A 24,355-nucleotide genomic window follows, 5' to 3' on the forward strand; every position below is an offset into this window, starting at 1 on the left:
CTGGCCGGCTCTATTTATACAACAGGAGAGGTTAATGATTGCCCCGCCCCCTAATCGGGCAGCTGGAGGGCTGGATTCTCCGCAGCTCCGCGCTGAAACCGCGTTTGGCGTGGGGGCGGAAAATCAACTTTCACGCTGAAATCAGGCCTGGCGGCAGTCCGACGATTCTCCAGGACCCAAAATTCAGCATGATCGCGGAGTACTCCGCGCGGCTGGGGGCCATTGCCAGAGGCCCGCCCAGCGATCCTCCGCTCCCGACCGGCCGGGTTCCCGACGACGTGGAACTAAACACCTCCGCGGACGCCTTGGTGGGGGTGTCGGACACCGGGGGAGGGGGGGGCCTTATAGGCTGCCGGGACACAGATCGGCCGGTCGGAAGCGGGGGGGGGGGGGGGGCTACATTTCGTAGCTGCCCCCGCGGTCCGAGTCCGCCATGGCCCTCGCCGCGGCCGCTGGAGGACACCGCCGTGCACGTACGCGGACTCGAAACCGGAAGCGCGGGGGCCCGTATCCGCAGCTGAAGCTGTGTGAAGCACTCCGGGTCCCTGCTAGCCTCCTGAAGGTGAGTGAATTAGCTTATTTTTGGGGGGGGGGGAAACTCCGGAGTGAAACGCCAGCGTTTCTACGCCGGCGTGGGGACATAGTCCCATGTTGGGAGAATCCAGCCCCATATTTCCCAATGGGGTAACCAGTTATCCCCACCCATTCATTTAGGTTCACACATGGACATCAACTCATGCGCGCACACACACTCGCGCACATACAACCTTGCACTCGTGCCGCACAGATTCACGCCCACACACAAACATTTACACGCACATATTCAACACTCGCACATACTCAACACTTGCACACACACATACACGCAAGCACACACAAATACACACGTGCACGACCAGACACATACATGCGCACATATGCTTGCCCATACTCCCATATGTGCCCACACACATGCACTCAGACACATGCATCTAGACACATATGCGCACCCACGCAGATGCACACCCACACACATATGCACCCACACACACATGCACCCACACAGACATGCGTACCCACACAGACATGCGTACCCACACAAACATGTGCACCCACACAAACATGTGTGCCTATACACATGTGCACCCACACAAACATGCATGTCTACACACACATGTGCACCCACACACTTGTGTACCCACATATGTATGTGCACCCACACACACATTCACATGCGTGAACACACCAGCGCACACATTTATGCATGTGCACACACATATGCATGCACGTACACATATACACACATGCACACAAATACACATACTCATACACACATGCACAAACACATACATTCACCCACACATACTCATACACACACACTTATTCACACACATTCACATAAATCCCAAAGTGTATAAACGAGTGTACAATGTACATGCTTTGGGTATCATCCAGTAAACATAAAACTTTGCAGCAGCCACACCAAATTATGAATTAACATAGCAATTTGCAATTCAAAGCAAAAATTAAGTTTCTGCAGTGACTGTTCAAATGTTTCCTGCTTCGTTTTGGAATGAGGTCTTTATTAAAGCACATAAGGCAGCTCACCTCAGTAACAGGGGACTGGATTCAGTGACACTTGGCTGGGCAGCGGGACCAGGGATACCCATTGTCAGCAACAGCCTATTGGAGATGGACAGTCACTCCCTGGAGCTGCCGACCAATCAGAGGAGCGGCAGCTCAGCTACCTCAGCAATGCCACTGGGAAGGCTGGTGACTGCTGGGACTGCACCTGGAGGACGAGGGCACCTTACTGCAGGTGCAGCCTCCCAACCAGGTAAGTGGGGTCTGGGGGTGGTAGTGGTGTCAGGGGAGCCCTGGCGAGGGCTGGGCTTTAGTGAGGGCAGACAGCCTCCAAGCTGAGCATTGCTGCTGGATTTGTAAATGTAGATGGAGGCAGGGAGAGGCCCTTAATTGGCCACTTAAATGGCTAATTCGGGTCCTAGGCATTCACCACCTTCACTGTCCCTGGCATGACAACATTATGACAGGAAGCTATCACTGCTTCATGGACCACCCCTCTTCCAGCCCGGAACCAGAGGGCTGATAAAATCCAACCCCTGGTGTCTTGAGGGAATGGCGAACTGGAACCTTCTACACATATCCCAATGACATCTGCCCGCCACTCGGGAGCAGAGACAGTATGAGCCCTGACAGAGGCTGACACGCAGTTTCTAAAGAGAGGGGTCTGTCAGAGATTCTAATTACACTGCATAGTTCTGCTGTTGCAGTTTTAAAGATTTTTCAAAGAGAAGGTTTGCTTTCTCTACAAGGAGATAATCAAACAAAAATGTCCCTGAGGAGAGCAGGTATGTTTGTGAAGAAAGAATATTGTTCCAAACATTTGTCAGCTGATTGTGCAAGTGATATTTCTTTGATCTCCACCGGTGAACGTTCCTCCCCATGTTATCTTTCTTATCTTTTAGTGTTATGAGTAAAACGTGAGGGTACTTTGAACTTTCTTTATTCCTCAAGTCCTCATAAATTAGCAGTGGTGGTGGGTGGGGGGAGGCGGGAGGGTGGGGGGTGGAGAGAACAGCTCAATTCACCAGAACGGGAGCAGGAGATAAAAGATTAAATTATGAGGACAGATTGCATAAATGTGGCTTTTCGTCCCTTGCGTTTAAACAGTTGGAGGCGTTCAAAATGATAAATGGATTCAATTAGGATAGGCAGTGTCAAGCTGGTGGGGGGGGGGGGAATTGAGAACGAAGACAAAATAATCTTTGAGTTAGAGTACCAGCATTTAGGACAGACGTGAGCACGTGGTTTTCCACACATTTTGCTGAGATATGGAACACTTCCCAAACGAGATTTTTATAAAAGGGAAAATACTGCGGATGTTGGAAATCTGAAATATAAACAGAAAATGCTGGGAAAACTCAGCAGGTCTGGGAGCGTCAGTGCAGAGAGGAAGGGAGTTAACATTTTGAGTATGGGTATAAGATAAGATGCCAAGTGGGGTAAATGCAGTTGAGGTACAGGCTGATGGAACCATCAATTCAGCGAACATGTGTAGTTGGATCTGAACAGAGGCTTTAATACACTTACAATAGAGCCAGCCTATTCGTCGTTGAACTTCAGGTGAACTGGCAGGCTGGCTCTAAGGCACTGATCTTTATACATCGGTCCCAGGGGGAGGAGTCCTGGGCGGAGCCAAGGGAGGAGCCCAGTACAAACTCTCGCGTACTCCCAGAGTGACTTCCCCTGGTGGTCGGATAGTGCAACTGCACTTACAATGGTGGATAGTGAACATATATACACGGAGTTATGTTGGCAACTATATATAGTGTGAATCACATTCACCACACAGGCGAACCATAATCTGCGCTTATTATCCAAGGTCAATGTCCAGTTTAATATTCCAGACAGCAACAAGTGGGGCTGGATTCTCCACCCGCCTCTGGTTGGGGAGTTCCCAATGCAGCAGAGAATCCAGCGCAGTCCAAATAACGGGATTGCCGCAGTTCCGATGCTCCAGTCCCACACTGACTAACGGTGGTATCGAGGTGTGCACCCCATGTCAGCAGGAGGATGCAAATCGGTCACATTCGGACCCGCTTTCTTTCTATTAATGGTCGGGCACCGGATTCTGCAATCCGGAGTGATTTTCCGGTCCTCTGGGCCGGGATTAAAGTGAGTGAGAATTGGTGCAGGTATTTCCCAGTGTGGCCTTGGCGCTGGGGACCTTGCGGAGGGCCCCGGGAATATCTCTTTGAGAGTTGGGCAGCACGGTAGGATAATGGTTAGCACAGTTGCTTCACAGCTCCTGGGTCCCAAATTCGATCCCCCGCTGGGTTACTGTCTGTGAGGAGTCTGCACATTCTCCCCGTGTCTGCGTTGGTTTCCTCCGGGTGCTCCGGATTCCTCCCACAATCCAAAGATTTGCAGGTTAGGTGGATTGGCCGTGCTAAATTGCCCTTAGTGTCCATGTGGGGTTACTGGGTTACGGGGTTAGAGTGAGGGTGTGGGCTTGGATAGGGTGCCCTTTCCAAGGGCTGGTGCAGACTCGATGGGCCGAATGGCCTCCTTCTGCACTGTAAATTCTATGATTTCATGTGTTGTCCCCAAAGTCCATCAAAGGACTAACATAACCCACCCCACAATGCCAATCCTGCCCACACCACCCTCAGCAGATACACCCCATTTCAGAGTCCCCACCATTACAGAGACCCCCAATAAGTGAGACTCACACTAAAACCCTCCACATTACAGAGACCCCTACCAGAACCCCCACTTCAGAAACCCCCACCAGAAACCCCCATTACAGAGACCCCCCACCAGAAACCCACATTGCAGAGACCCCCACCAGAAACCCACCATTAGAGACCCCCAGCAGAATCCCCCATTTCAGAGACCCCCACCATTACAGAGACCCCCAATAATTGAGACTCACATTGAAAACCTCCACATTACAGAGACCCCCAGCAGAAACCCCCATTTCAGAGACCCCCACCAGAAACCCCCATTGCACAGACCCCACCAGAAACCCCCATTGCAGAGACCCCCACCAGAAACCCCCATTACAGAGACCCCCACCAGAAACCTCCATTGCAGAGACTCCCGCCAGAAACCCCCATTGCAGAGACCCCCGCCAGAAACCCCCATTTCAGAGACCACCACCAGAAACCCCCATTGCAGTGACCCCCGCCAGAAACCCCCATTGCAGTGACCCCCACCAGAAACCTCCATTGCAGAGACCCCCACCAGAAACCCCCATTGCAGAGACCCCCACCAGAAACCCCCATTGCAGAGACCCCCACCAGAAACCCCCATTACAGAGATCCCCACCAGAAACCCCCCATTACAGAGATCCCCACCAGAAACATCCCCCATTGCAGAGACCCCCGCCAGAAACCCCCATTGCAGAGACCCCCGCCAGAAACCCCCATTGCAGAGACCCCCGCCAGAAACCCCCATTGCAGAGACCCCCAACAGAAACCTCCATTACAGAGACCCCCGCCAGAAACCCCTCCCATTGCACAGACCCCCACCAGAAACCCCCATTGCAGAGACCCCCAACAGAAACCTCCATTACAGAGACCCCCGCCAGAAACCCCCCCATTGCAGAGACCCCCACCAGAAACCCCTCCCATTGCACAGACCCCCACCAAAAACCCCCATTGCAGAGACCTCCACCATTACAGAGACCCCCACCAGAAACCCCCATTGCAGCGACCCTCACCAGAAACCCCCGCCATTGCAGAGACCTCCAGCAGAGACCCCCACTAGAAACTCCCCCATTACAGAAACCTCCACCAGAAACCACCCATTAGAGAGACCCCCACCAGAAACCCCCCCATTATAGAGACCCCCAGCAGAAACCCCATTACAGAGACTCGCGCCAGAAACTCCCCTATTGCAGAGACCCCCAGCAGATCGAGCCACATCAGGTGACATTAGGTCAAGGGAACAAATGCTCGGTCAAAGAGGTTATACTTTCAGAGTAAAGGAGGAGAGAGAGGTTGAGAACTGGTGAGGTGGGGATGGATTGGTGTTTATGTAGGATGGCGCCTGACCAGTGTGTGGAGTTTGGGAAGTATCAAATTCAGTGTCATCTCCATCATGACCAACCAATTGAGCTACCTCTTCCGAAGAAGGTGCTGCCAGATTCCCTCTCCACCCTTAGCACCAAAGGCCCACTTAACATCTGGCCTTGCCCCTTGGCCCTACCAACTCCAGGGTGGTTAGTGCCAGCTGCGTATGAACATGCCTCCTCCGTGAGGCCTTGAAACATTTAAATGTAGTCCTGGAAATTCTATACCGATGTTTACTGAGTGCATTTAACTGATAGGTTGCATTAGACTGGCTGCTTGTTGTAAGCCTTCAACGAGTAGTGAGATTTGGTAATGTGAGGATTGGTCCATGTTACTTACCGGGTGCTCTCTCTCTCTCTCTCTCTCTCTCTTTCTCTAGGCCATGAAGGTCCTTTCTAAAAAGAAGCTAATGAAGCAATATGGATTTCCACGTAAGTATGCACCAGAAACATTCCCAGATACCAGTCAGCTTGGATTTCTCACTTAGATTCCATTCTGGCAGAATTTGCGTAATTCTCGGCATTTGGTTTTCAGATTGTAGCACTTAGCGTACAAGTAAGCCGGTGCCACATAATAGGATCAATGGGCCTTTCATGTTGCTTCCTCTGAACAAGCAATGGATTTCTGCCAATACCTGTTGCTGAGCTCCTGATTAGCTGATCATTTCAGGAATAGTGTAAAGTCCTGTCAGTCCGGTAACAATGCCGAACACCAAGTACATGAACCCGTATGACCGGGTTGTTCATCAGTTAGTAACCAATCACACCATGAGTAACCAGTCAGCCAGTAACCAGACCAATCATACTACAAATAACCAGTCGCTTAGTAACAATCACGTGGTGAGTATCTAGTCAAGCTCCAGAACCAGTCTCACCGTCAGTAACCAGTCAGGCATGAGTAACTAGTCTGAATAACTAGTTTTGAGGATACAGTTGCTTCACAAGTAACCAAACACAATGGGGTGAATCCTCCCTCCTGGGATGCCCGAAGTGCATTTCCCAGATGGGACAGAATTTAAAAATTGGGATTGGCACCGGGTGTTGGCGGGCGCGATCTGAACGCGTTGCTCCGCAGCGGGATCTAGGTTCCCGCACACTCGTCAGCAGGAGGATGTAAATTAATGCTAATTGGTCCTAATGACCCATTTACATCCATTTAGCGGGCCCAGCACCCTAATCTCCGGCCCTCCGTGATACTCCAGTCTCCTGGGCCAGGAATCACACGGGTGATTCGGAACCAGTGATGGGCTAGCAGCGGCGACGGGTGAAACTCCTGGCTCCCGCGGCGAAAATGGCCTCATCCCTGGCCACACATGCGCACGGCGATGACCTCCAGCGGTTGCGAGGTACAACATGGAGCCTGCCGTGTGCGGACCCAAACCGCCATCTGCGACCCCACAATCCACCCCCTGGCCAACCCCCAGCCATCGCGGAAGCCCCCTTCGGCCAGCAGCACGGATCCCGGCTGAGTGGCGGCGCTGGACACAGTCGGCCGGGTTCCCGACCGCTCAGCCCACACTTCAACTGCGTGGCCGGGAATTCGGCCCATCTACTTGGATCTACGCGGGAAGGCCTTCCGATGATGCGGCCACGGCATTACAATGGCGCACTGTGTGCGACGTAATTACACCATTTCCGAGGGGGCGGAACATGGCTGACTGGCTTCAAACTGCCGCTGGTCCCAATTTGGGCGTTGGAGTGGATTCTCCGTTCGATCGCTGATTATGATATCGCCGTCGGGCAGCGGAGAATCCCGCCCATAGTCTCTCAAATGGAGAATTTCGCCCCATTTATTTGATTTTCTTTATATCCAAAGTTTTCATTCAGAGTTCTATCAGCTGTTTTGTAGGTAGAGGGAACAAGATTATGCGCAGGGCACAGTGCCACAGAATTATTCTGTTTAAATTCAGTAAAACAATCCCCCAGAGTGAGGACAGTGTTTGCTAGATTTTATTTAATATTATTATGTCATTAGAAGGCTGAGTAAACCAAGTGGCTGTTATCTGACCCGCAGTTCAGAATTTTTCACCTTGCTCTGCAGTAAAGAACTTTACTTTTCAAACCGAGTTTCGGCCGTGTTAATGTCTAGTGTTAATGGGGACTGCATTCAAAGAGAAGGAAAAAACCTTCACCTTTCCTCTCTACAGGCTGTCTCATTGGGCTGGGTTTCAGTGAGTAGGAACTGTGGCTGGATATGGAAGTGGGTGTATCTTCCACTCTCATCCAATCTGGTAGGCTCGCAGAGATTTAACCTCCATTGGGACATTAATTACCTCGAGGCGAGACTTTTGCTGCCATCTTTGGAGGAGGGACCATGGTCGGCACAGGCTTGGAGGGCCGAAGGGTCTGTTCCTGTGCTGTATTGTTCTTTGTTCTTTGAGGTACTGGTTCCAAGAACTACCAGCCAACTGGCAGCCAGCAACACGCTAGTCCCAGCAGTGCCACCAGCAGTGATGGCCACTACTGGAACTGCAGCCAGTCTCCAATAATGTTCATGCTGGAACTGGATGCAAAGTAAGTAGGACTTGGTATGACTGAGGCCAAGCCAGCGGGCCCGAATGAGGGGGGAGGAGTTAGCTTAGGGTGGTAGGGAAAAGCAGCATTCAATTGAAATTGGCGGCACATAAAGGAGGCAGCATGCCCTCTATCCTGCCCAAATCCAGGACCGTGTTTCCTGCTGGATTTCCCTCCCATCCCTGGTCTTAGCCAGCTGCCCATGAAATAGTGGTGGAGATGGGAAGTGTCTTTAAGTGGGCATTATCTAGCCAATTAACAACCTTAATTGGTACAAGGCTATTGGACCACTCGACACTTTGCCGTCACTCGTGCAATTGTGATGGCGGTGGGAGGGGGAGTGGGTAGGTGCTGGGGAAGGTGCCAGAGCATTTCCCGGGCCTCCCCCTGCCTGAAAATCCACCTACTGGGTAGCATAAAATTCTGTCCCATAGTGCTTGACAGCCAAGGAGAGAGAATTAATGAGAAATTGACAAACATACATGTGCAACAGACACATATCTGACCCAGGTCATACAGGGGTTGCACTATTACAGCCCCCCCCCCCCCCCCCCCCCCCCCATTACAGACTCATCCTGGTTAAACTATAAACGCTGTTCGGATTGGGCAAAAATCTGCTGGTTGGAGTCATACCTGACACACAAGATTATTGTGTTTCTTGGAGGTCAATCATCGCAGTCCCGGGCAGCAGGGTGGCACAGTGGTTACCACTGTTGCCTCATGGCACCAGGGGCCCGGGTTCAATTGCAGTCTCGGTGACTGTGTGGAGTTTGTACGTTCACCCTGTGTCTGTGTGGGTTTCCTCTGGATGCTCCAGTTGCTTCCCACAGTCCAAACATGTGCATGTTTGGTGGATTGGCTGTGCTAAATTGCCCTTAGTGTCCAAAAAGGTCAGGTAGAATTACTGGGTTACGGAGATTGGTGGGGGCATAGGCCCAGGTAGGGTGCTCTTTCAGAGGGTCAGTGCAGACCTGATGGGCCGAATGTCCTCCTTCTGCATAGTAGTGATTCTATGATCACTGCAGGAGTTCCTCAGGGTAGTGCCCGAGCTCCAACCACCTTCAGCTGCTTTATCAATGATCTACCCTCCATCATAAGGTCACATGTGGGGATGTTCGCCAATGGCTACACAATGTGAAGAAATCCGTGTCCAAATGCAAGATCTGGACAGTATCCAAGCTTAGGTTGATAAGTAACCTGGCAAGTAACATTCGTGCCTCAAGTGCGACCATCTCCAACATGACAGGATCTAACCATCACCACTTGACTTTTAATGGCATTACCATTGCTGAATCCCCCACCATTAAAATCCTGGGCGTTACCATTGACCAGAAACTGAACTGGACCAGCCATATAATTACTGTGGCTACTGAGCAGGTCAGAGGCTGGGAATCCTACAGTGAGTAACTCACCTCCTGACCCCCCTCCCCCCGCCCCCACAAAAAAAAGCATGTCCATCACCTACACAAGCCAGGAGTGTAATGGAACACTCTGCACTTGCCTGGATGAGTGCAGCTTCTACAACACTCAAGAAGCTCGACACCATCCAGACAGAAAGCCCTGCCAGATCAGTTCCCCACCCATTGCATTAACCATCCACTCCCCCCGTCAACAATGCCCAGTGGCAGCTGTATGCACCATCTACAAGATGCACTGCAGCAACTCACCAATATTTCATCAGCAGCACCTTCCAAATCTGCCACCTAGAAGGATAAGGGCAGCAGACACATGGGAACACCACCACCTGCAAGTTCTCCTCCAAGCCACTCACCATCCTGACTTGGAAATATATCGCCGTTCCTTCACTGTCGCTGGGTTAAAATTCTGTAACTCCCTCCCCAACATCTCACGGACCGTAGTCGTTTAAAAAGGTGGCTTACCACCACCTTCTCGAGGGCAATTAGAAATGCATAATAAACCTAACCTAGCCAGTGACTCCCCTATCCTGTGAATGAATAAAAAGCAAGGAAACTGAATCAACTCTCCCATACACGGGAGACAGTCAGACTGTCAACAGGAGGAACTGCTGCCAGTTAACTCAAGAACATATATAGGGAGACTCAAATTCAGAGCATAACCTCAGCTGGTAGTTTCACTGGAGAATTGAGGAGGTGCAGCTATTTATGCATTCTGGCGGTGATGAAAAGCGCGATATAAATGAGAATCTTTCCTTTAGGTGGCTTTAAGTCTGATTGATTGAGATGGATTGTGGGCTGATGTTGATGCACCTTTCATAATGCAGCACCTGTCTCCTCGGTCATATCTGCTTGAAAGATTCAGTTATGGCGAATATGTTAAAACGAAAGGTGGCACAGTGGTTAGCACTGCTGCCTCACAGCTCCAGGGTCACGGGTTCAATTCCAGTCTCGAGTGCGGAGTCTGCACGTTCTCCCCGTGTTTACGTGGGTTTCCTCCGGGTGCTCCGGTTTCCTCCCACAGTCCAAAGACGTGCAGGTTAGGTGGATTAGCCATACTGCATTGCCCCTTAGTGTCAAAAAGGTTAGATGGGGTTACTGGGTAATGATGATGGGGTGGAGGCGTGGGCTTAAGTAGGGTGCTCTTTCCAAGGCCGGTGCAGACCCGATGGGCTGAATGGCCTCCTTCTGCATTGTAGGGATTCTATGAGAGCGCACAAACTGTTACTGCTATCTTGGAGCTGTGTAGCCCGTTTGTCTTGATGTTCTTACTGGGCGGGCTGTCACTCTATAACTCGATATACATTGTTCAAAGTTTAACCTCCAGACAGCTGCCGGCACTTGAGTTGGAATGATGAGAATTTAGCGATGTGATCGCAATCTCAAACATTAACAAAATGAGCACAGTGAGAAATCGAAACCAGCTCCTGATGAAAGTGTTCCATTAATCAGCATCAACATTTGCCACCAAAGGAATAATGTGAAATTCACTTTAAAAATTCTTAAGCCGTGGCTGCCAACTCCAAACATTACTCTTAGATTTATAGCAAAAAAAAACTGGCTTCTCACCATCTCACACAGAAGATTGATGTAAGGAGATAAAAGAGAAGTGGGTTTAGGAAATAGAACCCACACTGTTGCACACTTCCCCACTTGGTCACGTCTGTTGGCTTCTGAACTGGTAGCACCATATAGGCCAGAGCTTCATTGAGTCATTGTGACAAAGTGAGAGAGCAGGACCCCAGTGTTCAACTTGGACCATGTGACAAAACAGATGACAGTGAATCGGAAAAGGAACTTGTGCCGAGGGGCTGTCTTCTTCCCAGCGTACCTTTTCCAGCCAGAATTTTATCACAGAGGCAGGAATAAATAGGCCAGCATTGAGGCAGGAAGAGGGAAGAGCCCCATCAAGGCTGGCTGCTGGGCAAAATGATTGCGTCAGCAATGAAGGCAAGTCTTGCAGGTTGAAGTGAAATCTTTCCTGACTGCAGGCGATCTGTACCTTGGAAATACCTGAGATAATTTCAGCCTGGTTTACCTGTCTCATTCAGAACCCCCTCCCACCCCTTTCCATGGTGAGCTTGTCTCTATAAATATCTGCACATAAGGTATCACGTTGGGGAGGAAGGATTATAAAACTGGCTTGTGTTTCGCTCAGTGTCAAATGACCCTGGAACTCCAAGATAAAAGCAAATTATTGCTGATGCTGGAATCTGAAATTAAAACAGAAAGTACTGGGCAATCTTAGCAGGTCTGACATCAGTGGAGAGCGAAGGGAGCTAACGCGTCGAGTCTGGATGATTCTTTGTCAAAGGCAGAGAGAACTGGAAATGGAATGAGATTTATACTGTTGTAATGGGGGGGGGCGGGGGGCGCGGTGTGGAGCAGTGCAGCTGGATAGAGGGCCAGCGATAGGTGGAGATTGACAAAGATGTTGTGGACAAAAAGACAAAAGGGAATGTAAATGATGGTGATCATGCCTAAGAAGGGCACTGATAGTGGCACATTAAGGGATCAGAATGTGTTAATGGCAGAACCAAGGAAAGCAGTGTGTCCAAGGACACCCTGGAACAGGAAACAGATGGTCCTCGTATGGGGGGAAAGCTAGCCAGAAATCTAAAAACAGACAGTAAGAGATTTTATAATTATTTTTAAAAGAAAAGAGTTGACAAAGTGAGCATCAATTCTATAGAAAGTGACTCTGGATAATTGATAACGGAACGCAAGGAGATGAATTGAACTGGAATTTTGCAGTGGTCTACACTATAGAGTAACACCCCAGAAGCAGCTATAAACCAGGAAATGTAAGGGAGGGAAGAACTAAGGAAAATTACAATGACCAGAGAAATTATACCAAGTAAACTGTTGGAGCTGTGGGCTGGAAAGAGCTTGGGTCTTAATGGACTCCATCCTAGGGTCTTTAAATGAAATGAAAATCGCTTATTGTCACAAGTATACTTCAATGAAGTTACTGTGAAAAGACCCTAGTCGCCACATTCCGGCGCCTGTTCGGGGAGGCTGTTATGGGAATCGAACCGTGCCGCTGGCCTGCTTGGTCTGCTTTCAAAGCCAGCAATTTAGCCCTGTGCTAAACAGCCCCTGAAATGTCCAGTGAGATAGTTGACGTGTTGGTTTTAATTTTCTATAATTCCTTGTGTTGAGGAATGGTTCCATTTGATTGGAAGATAGTAAATGTAATTCCTTTATTCAAAAAGGAAGGGCGACAGAGAGGAGGAATCTACAGGCCAGTTAGTTTAACGAAAGAAACATGTTAGAAGCTATTCTTTTAAAGATGTTGTAACCGATGTTCTGACACCCTGGGCTAATACACAGTCAATTCCAATCCCGCAGGCCCCGGAGTCACAACACAAGTGAATTACCTGATCATTCTTGTACAAATTCCCAAACTCCTTGGCCCTTGGCTGTCTGATAATTACATTCACCGGGTTTGTAAGTTGATACACAATTACTATTTATTTATAACCGGAATAAAGATGAACCTTGCAGTAATTACAGCTGGATAACAAGGAAGCTAACCTACTCCTCCTTCAATTGCCCCACTTTCTACCCACACACAAGACAGACAAACACAGAGAGGTGGAAAGGGATAAAAAAATAATAAGGATTAAGGTCAAAAGGTGACTGTTCTTGCTTTAGATGGTGAGTTCTTCAGTGCACCTTCTGAACAGTATGAGTGTGGTTTAAAGCCTGTGGCCCACAGCCCGTAGTGATCTTCTTTGCAGTTCAGCAGTATATCTTACTCGCAACTTTTCCAGAAGACGCCTCCGCCTTCACAATAGCCTGTTCTGCGGAGAGGGGGTTACCAGATTTGGTCTCTGCTTGCACCAGTCTTTTCTGCAGAGGGAAGATTATCAGATTTTCACAGCGCCCTTTCGGTAAGAATTGACTGGACATTTCAGGAGTGAGCTTTGATAACTCTGCAGGACAAAAATACTGGTTCATGCACATGGAGTTCAGGTACCCAACTGAATTAGTTTTACCAGTTTTTATTTATTTACATACATACACAAATGGCCACAGGAGGGGGCTATTACAAATAGAAACAGATGGAAACGTACAGCAGGTCAGTCAGTGTCCGGAAGAAGCAATGGGTAAATGTTTTGGAGCAGAATCACTTCCATTAGCAGAGTGAAGTAGATGAATCTTCTGAAACTTTAGCCTATTGGACCTGGTGACCTTTGCTCCCCTGGCACGTCAGACGCTGAGAACTCAGTTTTGCAAAACAAAACCCGTAGTTCCATATTCATAACTTTCACGCTCCAGCTTTCTCTCCAGCTTTGACAAAGAGTCATCCAGACTGGAAACGTCAGCTCCCTTCTCTCCCCACAGGTGCTGTCAGACCCGCTGAGATATATTTTCGTTTTTTCTTTCACAGCTTTCAAATTCTCCCCATTGCATTGCTTAACCACTAAACTGCTCCTACTATTCCCAGACTAAACCTATGGTGTTCTGTGTTGAGGAATGCTCATCATGATCATTGCTTTCATTTGAGATGATGCCTCATTCCTTGCCCTGGTTTGCAGGTCGTCCTCCTCCTCGAGGATCGAAGTCCACATCTGGCCAACAGCCAAAGGCCCCGGCACCCCTGGAAAGAGTCTACCAGGAAATAGCCATACTGAAGAAACTTGACCATCCCAACATTGTCAAGCTGATAGAGGTGAGGTGGTTATTCATCAACTGCGTGCAATAGCAGATAGTAGTGCATTGTTTGCATTCCAAACTCAGCAAATGGCTGAACTGGTTCTTGAGTTTGCCAGACTGATTTTATGTCATAACTCCAATAGACTGCCAAATAATTCAATTGGTTTAATTTTATGAAATGTATACATTTGGCAACATCAACTGCCTAGGCACCCGAACGGTTACAGGCAGTAGTTCTGATCTCGCAGCCCCTTCCTCCACTCCCTTCCTCCCTCCTTCTCTCCCTCCCTTCCTCCCAAGTGATACAACTGCCCAAATCTCTTGTCATTGAGACATCGTAAGTACATCTCACCTCCCCCGGCTGCTGTCCCCTTTAAGTCATTTCCAGTTAGTCTGACTTACTCTGTTTTCTATTAATCTGACTAATCACATCATTTAATTATTTAAGCCCACACTCCCTGTCAACTTTGCTACTGTCAGCTCAACAGCATGAGAAAACCCCACCAGGAAACAGCTCCTGCGCTTGGTGTCTGCGTTAGCTTTTACAAAGAACACTAGACAGCTTCCACCTGAGCGACGCTATTCTGCAACAGGCAGTCAATGAGTTAATATCGTTCTTTGAATGCATGAGGGAAAGTGTTAAAAAAATTGTTGTGCTTAAGTTCAAATTTGTCGCAGTGGTTGTTTTAATTTCAACTGGTGGATCTCAACTTTAGGCCTGGATTCTCCGCTCTGGAGACTTAAGTGCTCCCGCCAGCAGAGAATCACCACTGGTCTACGCTGGCGCTAGATGTGGACTGCCATTTTGAGCGGGCAGCCTCGATACTGAGGTCCGGTGACGGTCCCCCTCACCCCACAATGCAAATCCTGCCCTGCCCCCACCACAGGACTAAGGTTGATCGCCCCCCCTCCCCCCAGCATGCATGCATGGGGGTGACCAGAACCCCCAACCCACCGACACCTCCATCAGAGACCCCATCAAACTCCCCCATCAGACCCCTCCATCAGAGACCCCCTCATCAGAACATTCATCAAACCCCCCCCCCCCCGATGCTCCCCTCAGTCATCCCTGCCTGAAAGCTGAAGAGCAGTCCAGACAGTAGAGTGAAAAATCACTGCATTTTCACATACCCTTCCCTAATATCTACTGCCTCAGACAAAGGTGTTTAAAGCAGCAGCTGTTACAAATGTCGGAGGCTTCCTCGAAAGCCAAGCACACTTCAAAGGGCTTCAAATCCCTTCACAGCCTTTGAATGCAAATCTCACATGCAATTTCATGCAGCAATACATTGCATTAGCCAGTGATTTAGTTTTATTGGTCTAGACACAGCTGCTTAGAGGGTTTGTTAATTTATCTTTCCCTCTGCGCTTGAATGCATCCCAAGTACCCTGCTTCAATGCTAATCACAATGTTTATCTTGATATGATTGACAGTTCCTCGCCACATCAAAAATTCCATTTTACTTCCTCTTTTACACAGCAGAAGGCACTTAGCTGCTTTTGATGTGGTGAGGAGCTATCAGGTGGGTGTAATAGATCCCCATGTACTACATTAAAGAGGGTTGTCCGGGGGGGGGGGGGGGGGGGGGGGTTGCCAGTGTGATATTTAATCCCTCAATCAACATCACTAAAATAAATGATCACTTTTTTGTTTGCGGGATCTTGCTGTGTACAGGTTATCTGCTGCATTTTTTTTACAAGAGTGAGTGCGCTTCATAAGCCCACTTTTGGCTGTAGAACACTTGGAGGAACCTTTAGATTGTGTAAAGTGCTGTATAAATACAAATCTTTTTTCCATATGCATTTCCTCTCTTACTTATATTCCAGGTTCTTGATGATCCCACTGAAGACCAACTACACATGGGTATGTGATTGACTATTTTAAGGCCTTGCTGTGTTTTATTTTGACATTTACTCACACCACATCAATGTTGTTGTATTGTACTACATAGTGTTTGTCAATCTGATAAAAGAAATGATGAGTGTTTCCTGCACCTTGCTGTTCTGTGAGGTATATCTGTAGCTAGTTACAAAATGGCAGTCCAGTGAGAACATCCTGAGGAATATGCAGCATTTAATTACATCAGTAGCAGAGCAGCAATTCTGCAGGAGCGTCTTTGTCACTGTTCCTCTCAATCTCTGCCAATGTTATTCTCAATCCATAGAATCCTGACAGTGCAGAAGGAGACCTTTCGGCCCATCGAGTTTGCACCGACCCTCCGAAAAACCACTTCCTGCCCTATCCCCGTAACCCCGAGTATTGATCACGGACAATCCACCCAAGCTGCATATCTTTGGACACTGAGGGGCAATTTAGCATGGCCAATCCACTTAACCTGCACATCTTTGGACTGTGGGAGGCAACCAGAGCACCCGGAGGAAACCCTCGCAGACACGGGGAGAACGTGCAGACTCAGAACAGACAGTCACCCAAGGCTGGAATTGAACCTGGGTTCCTGGTGCTCTGAGGCAGCAGTGCTAACCACTGTGTCACTCTGCTTCCCCAGCTTCCAGGCAGACCGATGGGGAGAAACAGGACTACCGTCTTCTCTGTGGCTTCATTCTCCACCAATGGGCTGAAGAGTTGTGTTGCCAGGTTGACCTTCCCGTCAACATCTGTTTTCCCAGGCACTGGGCTTGATAGGCATTTCTGTTATTATGTCGGAAACTCAGGAGGAGGCAAATGAGCCAGTTAACCTGCAATTCCTTATTGATCTTTCCAGTGAAATTACGATAACCGAACTAAGGATCTGTAAGGAATCTCCGGGCAGTTAAGTCTCAAGAGCATTGTCGAAAATTGTAAAGGTGCTCAGATCCAAACCACGTTTTGTGACATTATGAAATAATGAACAGACAAACAAGTAATAAACACTTCAACAAATATTGAACACCCTAATAATTGAGAAAATGAACTTGTGTGTGTGAAGTTCTTCTGTCTGTTAGTTTAACAAAGTGTATTAACCTGTTCAATGTTGTCACGTGGACTTGTTAACATGTTTACTGCTTGCTACTGATTATGGTTATTGTTCAATGCCTTTAAACATGCTATTATATCAAGCATTTGTTATAAGGCCATAAGATGTAGGAGCACAAGCAGGCCATTCGGCCCATCGAGTCTGCTCCACCAATCAATGAGATCATGGCTAATCTGACATAACCCGCAACGCCATTTTTCCACCTTGCCCCATAACCCTTGATTCCCTCACTGATTAAACATCTGTCTATCTCAGCCTTGAACATACTTAATGACCCAGCCTCTGTGATAAAGATTTCCATAGATTCACTATCCTCGGAGAGAAGAAATTCCTCCTAATCTCTGTTTTAAATGGGCAAACCCTTACACTGAGATTATTCCCTCAGGTCCTAGACCAGGGGTGGGCAAACTTTTCCGTGCAAGGGCCACATTCAGAAATTCACAATTTAAAAGGGCCGCATAGTATATTAATTAATAGTCCCGGTTGTAACCAATTAGCGTGCGGCATATATCTCAGCGCTTCCCCCGGCGGCATCCTGCCTTTAGCCCTCTTTTTCTCTACTTTTCAAAAATGGCGCTTCACCCGGTTATGATTCTGGGCGCCTCATATAGAAAATAGAACAGTACAGCACAGAACAGGCCCTTCGGCCCTCGATGTTGTGCTGAGCAATGATCACCCTACTCAAGTCAACGTATCCACCCTATACCAGTAACCCAACAGCCCCACCATTAACCTTATTTTTAAAAAAATAATTATTTAAAAAAAAAATTTTTTTTTTAAAAATTTATTTTTTTTGATGACTTGATCTTGGTGGGCTGCATAAAGACCGTTGGCGGGCCGCATGCGGCCCGCGGGCCGTAGTTTGCCCACCCCTGTCCTAGACTCTCCCACAAGGGGAACAATTCTATCAGCATCTACCCTATTCGTTCATGGGTGTCACAGGTTGTTCCATCATTTATTGCCCATCCCTAATTGCCCTTGAGGGATTTCTTTCCCTAAAGGACATTAGTGAACCAGATGGGTTTTTACGGCAATCGTTATCACTATACTTTTAATTTCAGATTAGAACATAGAACATAGAACGATACAGCGCAGTACAGGCCCTTCGGCCCACGATGTTGCACCGACATGGGAAGTCAAAAACTAAAGGCCATCTAACCTACACTATGCCATTATCATCCATATGCTTATCCAATAAACTTTTAAATGCCCTCAATGTTGGCGAGTTCACGACTGTTGCAGGTAGGGCATTCCACGGCCTCACCACTCTTTGCGTAAAAAACCTACCTCTGACCTCTGTCCTATATCTATTCCCCCTCAATTTAAGGCTATGTCCCCTCGTGCTAGCCACCTCCATCCGCGGGAGAAGGCTCTCACTGTGCACCCTATCTAACCCTCTGATCATTTTGTGTGCCTCTATTAAGTCACCTCTTAACCTTCTTCTCTCTAACGAAAACAACCTCAAGTCCATCAGCCTTTCCTCATAAGATTTTCCCTCCATACCAGGCAACATCCTGGTAAATCTCCTCTGCACCCATTCCAAAGCTTCCACGTCCTTCCTATAATGAGGCGACCAGAACTGTACGCAATACTCCAAATGCGGCCGTACTAGAGTTTTGTACAACTGCAACATGACCTCATGGCTCCGGAACTCAATCCCTCTACCAATAAAGGCCAACACACCATAGGCCTTCTTCACAACCCTATCAACCTGGGTGGCAGCATTCAGGGATCTATGTACATGGACACCGAGATCCCTCTGCTCATCCACACTACCAAGGCTCATCCACACTACCAAACAATAAAATTGTTTTTATTGAATTCAAATTTCGCCATCTGCAGTGACAGGATTTGAACCTGGGACCCCAGAGCAGTCCTCTGGGACACTGGATTACTAGTCCAGTAATATCATAGAATTTGCAGTGCAGAAGGAGGCCATTTGGCCCATCGAGTCTGCACCGGCTCTTGGAAAGAGCACACTACCCAATGTCAACACCTCCACCTTATCCCCATAACCCAGTAACCCCACCCAACACTAAGGGCAATTTTGGACACGAAGGGCAATTTATCATTGCCAATCCACCTAACTCGCACATCTTTGGACTGTGGGGGGAAACCGGAGCACCCGGAGAAAACCCACGCACACACGGGGAGGATGTGCAGATTCCACACAGACAGTGGCCCAAGCTGGAATTGAACCTGGGACCCTGGAGCTGTGAAGCAATTGTGCTACCACAAGGCTACAGTGCTGCCCCAAGCCATCGCCTCCCCATCCAATACTTGTAACTGTCTTCAGTATTTCTTTAAGTGGCTTATTACCTGCTGAGGAGTGTGTTTGTTACTTCTCAACATGCTCGATATTTGTTGACATGTTCGACACTGGTCTATGTGTTTGTTACTTGTGAAAGTGTTTGATTCATGCTAACATGTTCATTATAAACATCACAACTCAAAAGGCTGTGAAATCAATGTTTAGCCAGTAAAAGCCTACAGTTTTTAACAATTTGCTTCCACGTTCAAATTTGTTGGGAGCCAGGCGGAAGTGAGAAAAATGTGAGGAAAATGTTAAAACAAATTCCAAAAAGAAAATCCAAACATCTGGAGAATTAGACCAGGTTACATTTTGTGGGAAATTAAGGTTTAAATGATTAAAATCTTTTGTTTCTTTATTAAACAGAATCCATTGCAAGATTTTTGTTTGAATTTCTATGACCATCTGTTCATCTTCTTTTTCTTCTTCTCCTTTCAGTCTTTGAACTCATGAGTAAAGGGTAAGTCTCAAATTGATATTATCCCGGCTATTTTCCACTGTTGTTGTTGACCTAACTCTCCCATTCTATTCAATTCTTTTCTCTCAACTGTTCAGTCCTGTGATGGAAGTACCGACTGATAACCTCTTCTCTGAAGAACAGACACATTTCTACTTCAGAGATATCATTCTGGGCATCGAATACCGTGAGTATTAAACACTGCATTCCCAAAGCAACGGCCTGATTGCACATTTTTGATTTTGATCTCTTCAGCAATGCCTTCTTGATGTTGTTGCAGTTTTATTCCAACAATCAGATTATTTTGTGCTTAAAATTTGTTTTTGCTCTCGTTTTGAGCCATTACAGTGTAACAATTATAAACAATTTGAAACTATGGCAACAAATTTGGGCCGTTGATGATGTTACTTTGAAATGTTTTTCAAGGGAGCTTTTTTTCCCATCTTTACTCATTTTTGGAATCTTCACAGTTCAAAAGATGTAGACATCATTTTAAGTAAACAAATTTGTGCTTTGGATGTTCTATTTATGTATATAGTAAAATTAAAGCACAGAATGAGGCCATTCAGCCCTTCGAATTCTTTCAAAGAGTCAAAATCCATTATTTCCAAACTTCTTTTTCCTCGATATGCCTTCAATTTTTCTATAGTCCTATTCTTGATGCTTATTACTGCTTATAATAATCTTATAATCTTTATTATTGTCACACGTAGGCTTACATTAACAGTGCAATGAAGTCACTGTGAAAATCCCATGGTCGCCACATTCCAGCGCATGCTTGGGTACACTGAGGGAGAATTCAGAATGTCCAATTCACCTAACAGCACGTCTTTCGGGACTTGTGGGAAGAAACCGGGGCACCCGGAGGAAACCCACGCAGGCACCACTAGTAACTGAACTCCAGGCTGAACATTTCCCAACAACCACCACCCTCTGTCTTCTTACAGCGAGCCAATTTCTGATCCAAACTGCTGAATCACCCTGAATCCCATGCCTCCGTATTTTCTGCAGTAGCCTACCGTTGGGAACCTTATCAAATGCTTTACTGAAATCCATATACACCACATCAACTGCTTTATCCTCTTCTACCTTTTTGGTCACCTTCACAAAGAACTCAATAAGGTTTTTGAGTCATGACCTACCCTTCACAAAACCGTGTTGACTATCCCTAATGAAATTATCTCTTTCTAGATGATTATAAATCCTATCTCTTATAAACTTTTCCAAGACTTTGCCCTCAACAGAAGTAAGGCTCCATTCCTGTAGACAATGACGACATAAAGATCAAAGCCAAAGGCTCAGCAATCTCCTCCCTAGCTTCCCAGAGAATCCTAGGATAAATCCCATCCGGCCCAGGGTTCTTATCTATTTTCACACTTTCCAGAATTGCTAACACCTCCTCCTTATAGAGAAATACAGCACAGAACAGGCCCTTCAGCCCACGATATAAACCTCAAGCCCTTCTAGTCTAGTATCCTGTATCATAGTATCCTCCTCGACAACACTGTCTTTATCCTGCGTGAATACTGACAAAAAATATTCATTTAGCTCCTCTCCTATCTCCTCGGACTCCACGCACAACTTGCCCCCACTGTCCTTGACTGGCCCTACTCTTAAGAACATAAGAACTAGGAGCAGGAGTAGGCCATCTGGCCCCTCGAGCCTGCTCCGCCATTCAATGAGATCAAGGCTGATCTTTTGTGGACTCAGCTCCACTTTCCGGCCCGAACGCCATAACCCTTAATCCCTTTATTCTTCAAAAAACTATCTATCTTTACCTTAAAAGAATTTAATGAAGGAGCCTCAACTGCTTCACTGGGCAAGGAATTCCATAGATTCACAACCCTTTGGGTGAAGAAGTTCCTCCTAAACTCAGTCCTAAATCTATTTCCCCTTATTTTGAGGCTATGTCCCCTAGTTCTGCTTTCACCCGCCAGTGGAAACAACCTACCCACATCTATCCTATCTATTCCCTTCATAATTTTTAATGTTTCTATAAAATCCCCCCTCATCCTTCTAAATTCCAACGAGTACAGTCCCAGTCTACTCAACCTCTCCTCGTAATCCAACCCCTTCAGCTCTGGGATTAACCTAGTGAATCTCCTCTGCACACCCTCCAGTGCCAGTACGTCCTTTCTCAAGTAAGGAGACCAAAACTGAACACAATACTCCAGATGTGGCCTCACTAACACCGTATACAATTGCAGCATAACATACCTAGTCTTAAAGTCCATCCCTCTAGCAATGAAGGACAAAATTCCATTTGCCTTCTTAATCACCTGTTGCACCTGTAAACCAACTTTTTGTGACTCGTGCATGAGCACACCCAGGTCTCTCTGCACAGCGGCATGTTTTAATATTTTATCATTTAAATAATAATCCCTTTTGCTATTATTCCAACCAAAATGGATAACCTCACATTTGTCAACATCGTATTCCATCTGCCAGACCCTAGCCCATTCACTTAATCTATCCAAATCCCTCTGCAGACTTCCAGTATCCTCTGCACTTTTCGCTTTAACACTCATCTTAATGTCATCTGCAAACTTGGACACATTGCACTTGGTCCCCAACTCCAAATCATCCATGTAAATTGTGAACAATTGTGGGCCCAACACTGAACCCTGAGGGACACCACTAGCTACTGATTGCCAACCAGAGAAACACCCATTAATCCCCACTTTGTGCTTTCTATTAATTAACCAATCCTCTATCCATGCTACTACTTTACCCTTAATGCCATGCATCTTTATCTTATGCAGCAACCTTTTGTGTGGCACCTTGTCAAAGGCTTTCTGGAAATCCAGATATACCACATCCATTGGCTCCCCGTTATCTACCGCACTGGTAATGTCCTCAAAAAATTCCACTAAATTAGTTAGGCACGACCTGCCCTTTATGAACCCATGCTGCGTCTGCCCAATGGGACAATTTCTATCCAGATGCCTCGCTATTTCTTCCTTGATGATAGATTCCAGCATCTTCCCTACTACCGAAGTTAAGCTCACTGGCCTATAATTTCCTGCTTTCTGCCTACCTCCTTTTTTAAACAGTGGTGTCACGTTTGCTAATTTCCAATCCACCGGGACCACCCCAGAGTCTAGTGAATTCTGGTAAATTATCACTAGTGCATTTGAATTTTCCCTAGCCATCTCTTTTAGCACTCTGGGATGCATTCCATCAGGGCCAGGAGACTTGTCTACCTTTAGCCCCATTAGCTTGCCCATCACTACCTCCTTAGTGATAACAATCCTCTTACCCTAGTCATTCTTTTATTCCTGACATACCCATAGAAAGCTTCAGGGTTATCCTTGATCCTATATGCCAAAGACTTCTCATGTCCTCTCCTGTCTCTTCTTAGCTCTCTCTTTAGGTCCTTCCTAGCTAACCTGTAACTCTCGAGCGCCCTAACTGAACCTTCACGTCTCATCTTTACATAAGCCTCCTTCTTCCTCTTGACAAGTGATTCAACTACTTTAGTAAACCACGGTTCCCTCGCTCGACCACTTCCTCCCTGCCTGACAGGTATATACTTATCAAGGATACGCAGTAGCGGTTCCTTGAATGAGCTCCACATTTCAATTGTGCCCATCCCCTGCAGTTTCCTTCCCCATCCTATGCATCCTAAGTCTTGCCTCATCGCATCATAATTGCCTTTCCCCCAGCTATAACTCTTGCCCTGCGGTATATACGTATCCCTTTCCATTGCTAAAGTAAATGTAACTGAATTGTGGTCACTATCACCAAAGTGCTCACCTACCTCCAAATCTAGTCCCTGTCCTGGTTCATTACCCAGTACCAAATCCAATGTGGCCTCGCCTCTTGTTGGCCTATCTACATACTGTGTCTGCAAACCCTCCTGCACACATTGGAGAAAAACGGACCCATCTAAAGTACTCAAACTATAGCGTTTCCAGTCAATATTTGGAAAATTAAAGTCCCCCTGTTACTTTTGCTCCTATCCAGAGTCATCTTTGCAATCCTTTCCTCTCCATCTCTGGAACTTTTCAGAGGCCTATAGAAAACTCCCAACAGGGTGACACCTCCTTTCCTGTTTCTAACCTCAGCCCATACTACCTCAGTAGATGAGTCCTCATCAAACGTCCTTTCTGCCACCGTAATACTGTCCTTGACTAACAATGCCACCCCTCCCCCTCTTTTACCAGCTTCCCTGAGCTTACTGAAATATCTAAACCCCGGAACCTGCAACAACCATTCCTGTCCCTGCATTCAAAGCAAGAAGATGTTATGATCTCTCTCTGTAATCTAAAGAATGTCTCCAGATCACTTGACGATTTCAAAGTTTCTGTAAGGAATGCAAACCTGCTGTCTTTATTTAAAAAGGGTTTAGCTTATGGATGTTGTTTAGAAAGTTATTAAGGGTTACCTATAGAACACTATCTTTTGGGGGGTGATCAGGGTTGGTAGTTGATAAACTGTTAACTG

The 24,355-nt window shown here is 47.1% G+C and overlaps 1 protein-coding gene across 1 annotated transcript in view; it reads left to right on the forward strand.

Moving 5' to 3' along the window:
* camkk1a (calcium/calmodulin-dependent protein kinase kinase 1, alpha a) overlaps positions 1-24,355 on the forward strand; it is a 123,257-nt gene that overhangs the window by 72,562 nt on the left and 26,340 nt on the right. The window contains exons 5-9 of the mRNA XM_038813088.1: positions 5,956-6,007; positions 14,049-14,182; positions 15,994-16,030; positions 19,891-19,912; positions 20,008-20,096. Coding sequence (XP_038669016.1) covers positions 5,956-6,007; positions 14,049-14,182; positions 15,994-16,030; positions 19,891-19,912; positions 20,008-20,096 — 334 coding nt within the window. The remainder of the gene's footprint in view (positions 1-5,955; positions 6,008-14,048; positions 14,183-15,993; positions 16,031-19,890; positions 19,913-20,007; positions 20,097-24,355) is intronic.

Source organism: Scyliorhinus canicula, chromosome 12, assembly GCF_902713615.1.
Source record: "Scyliorhinus canicula chromosome 12, sScyCan1.1, whole genome shotgun sequence".
In the NCBI taxonomy this organism is placed as follows: domain Eukaryota; kingdom Metazoa; phylum Chordata; class Chondrichthyes; order Carcharhiniformes; family Scyliorhinidae; genus Scyliorhinus; species Scyliorhinus canicula.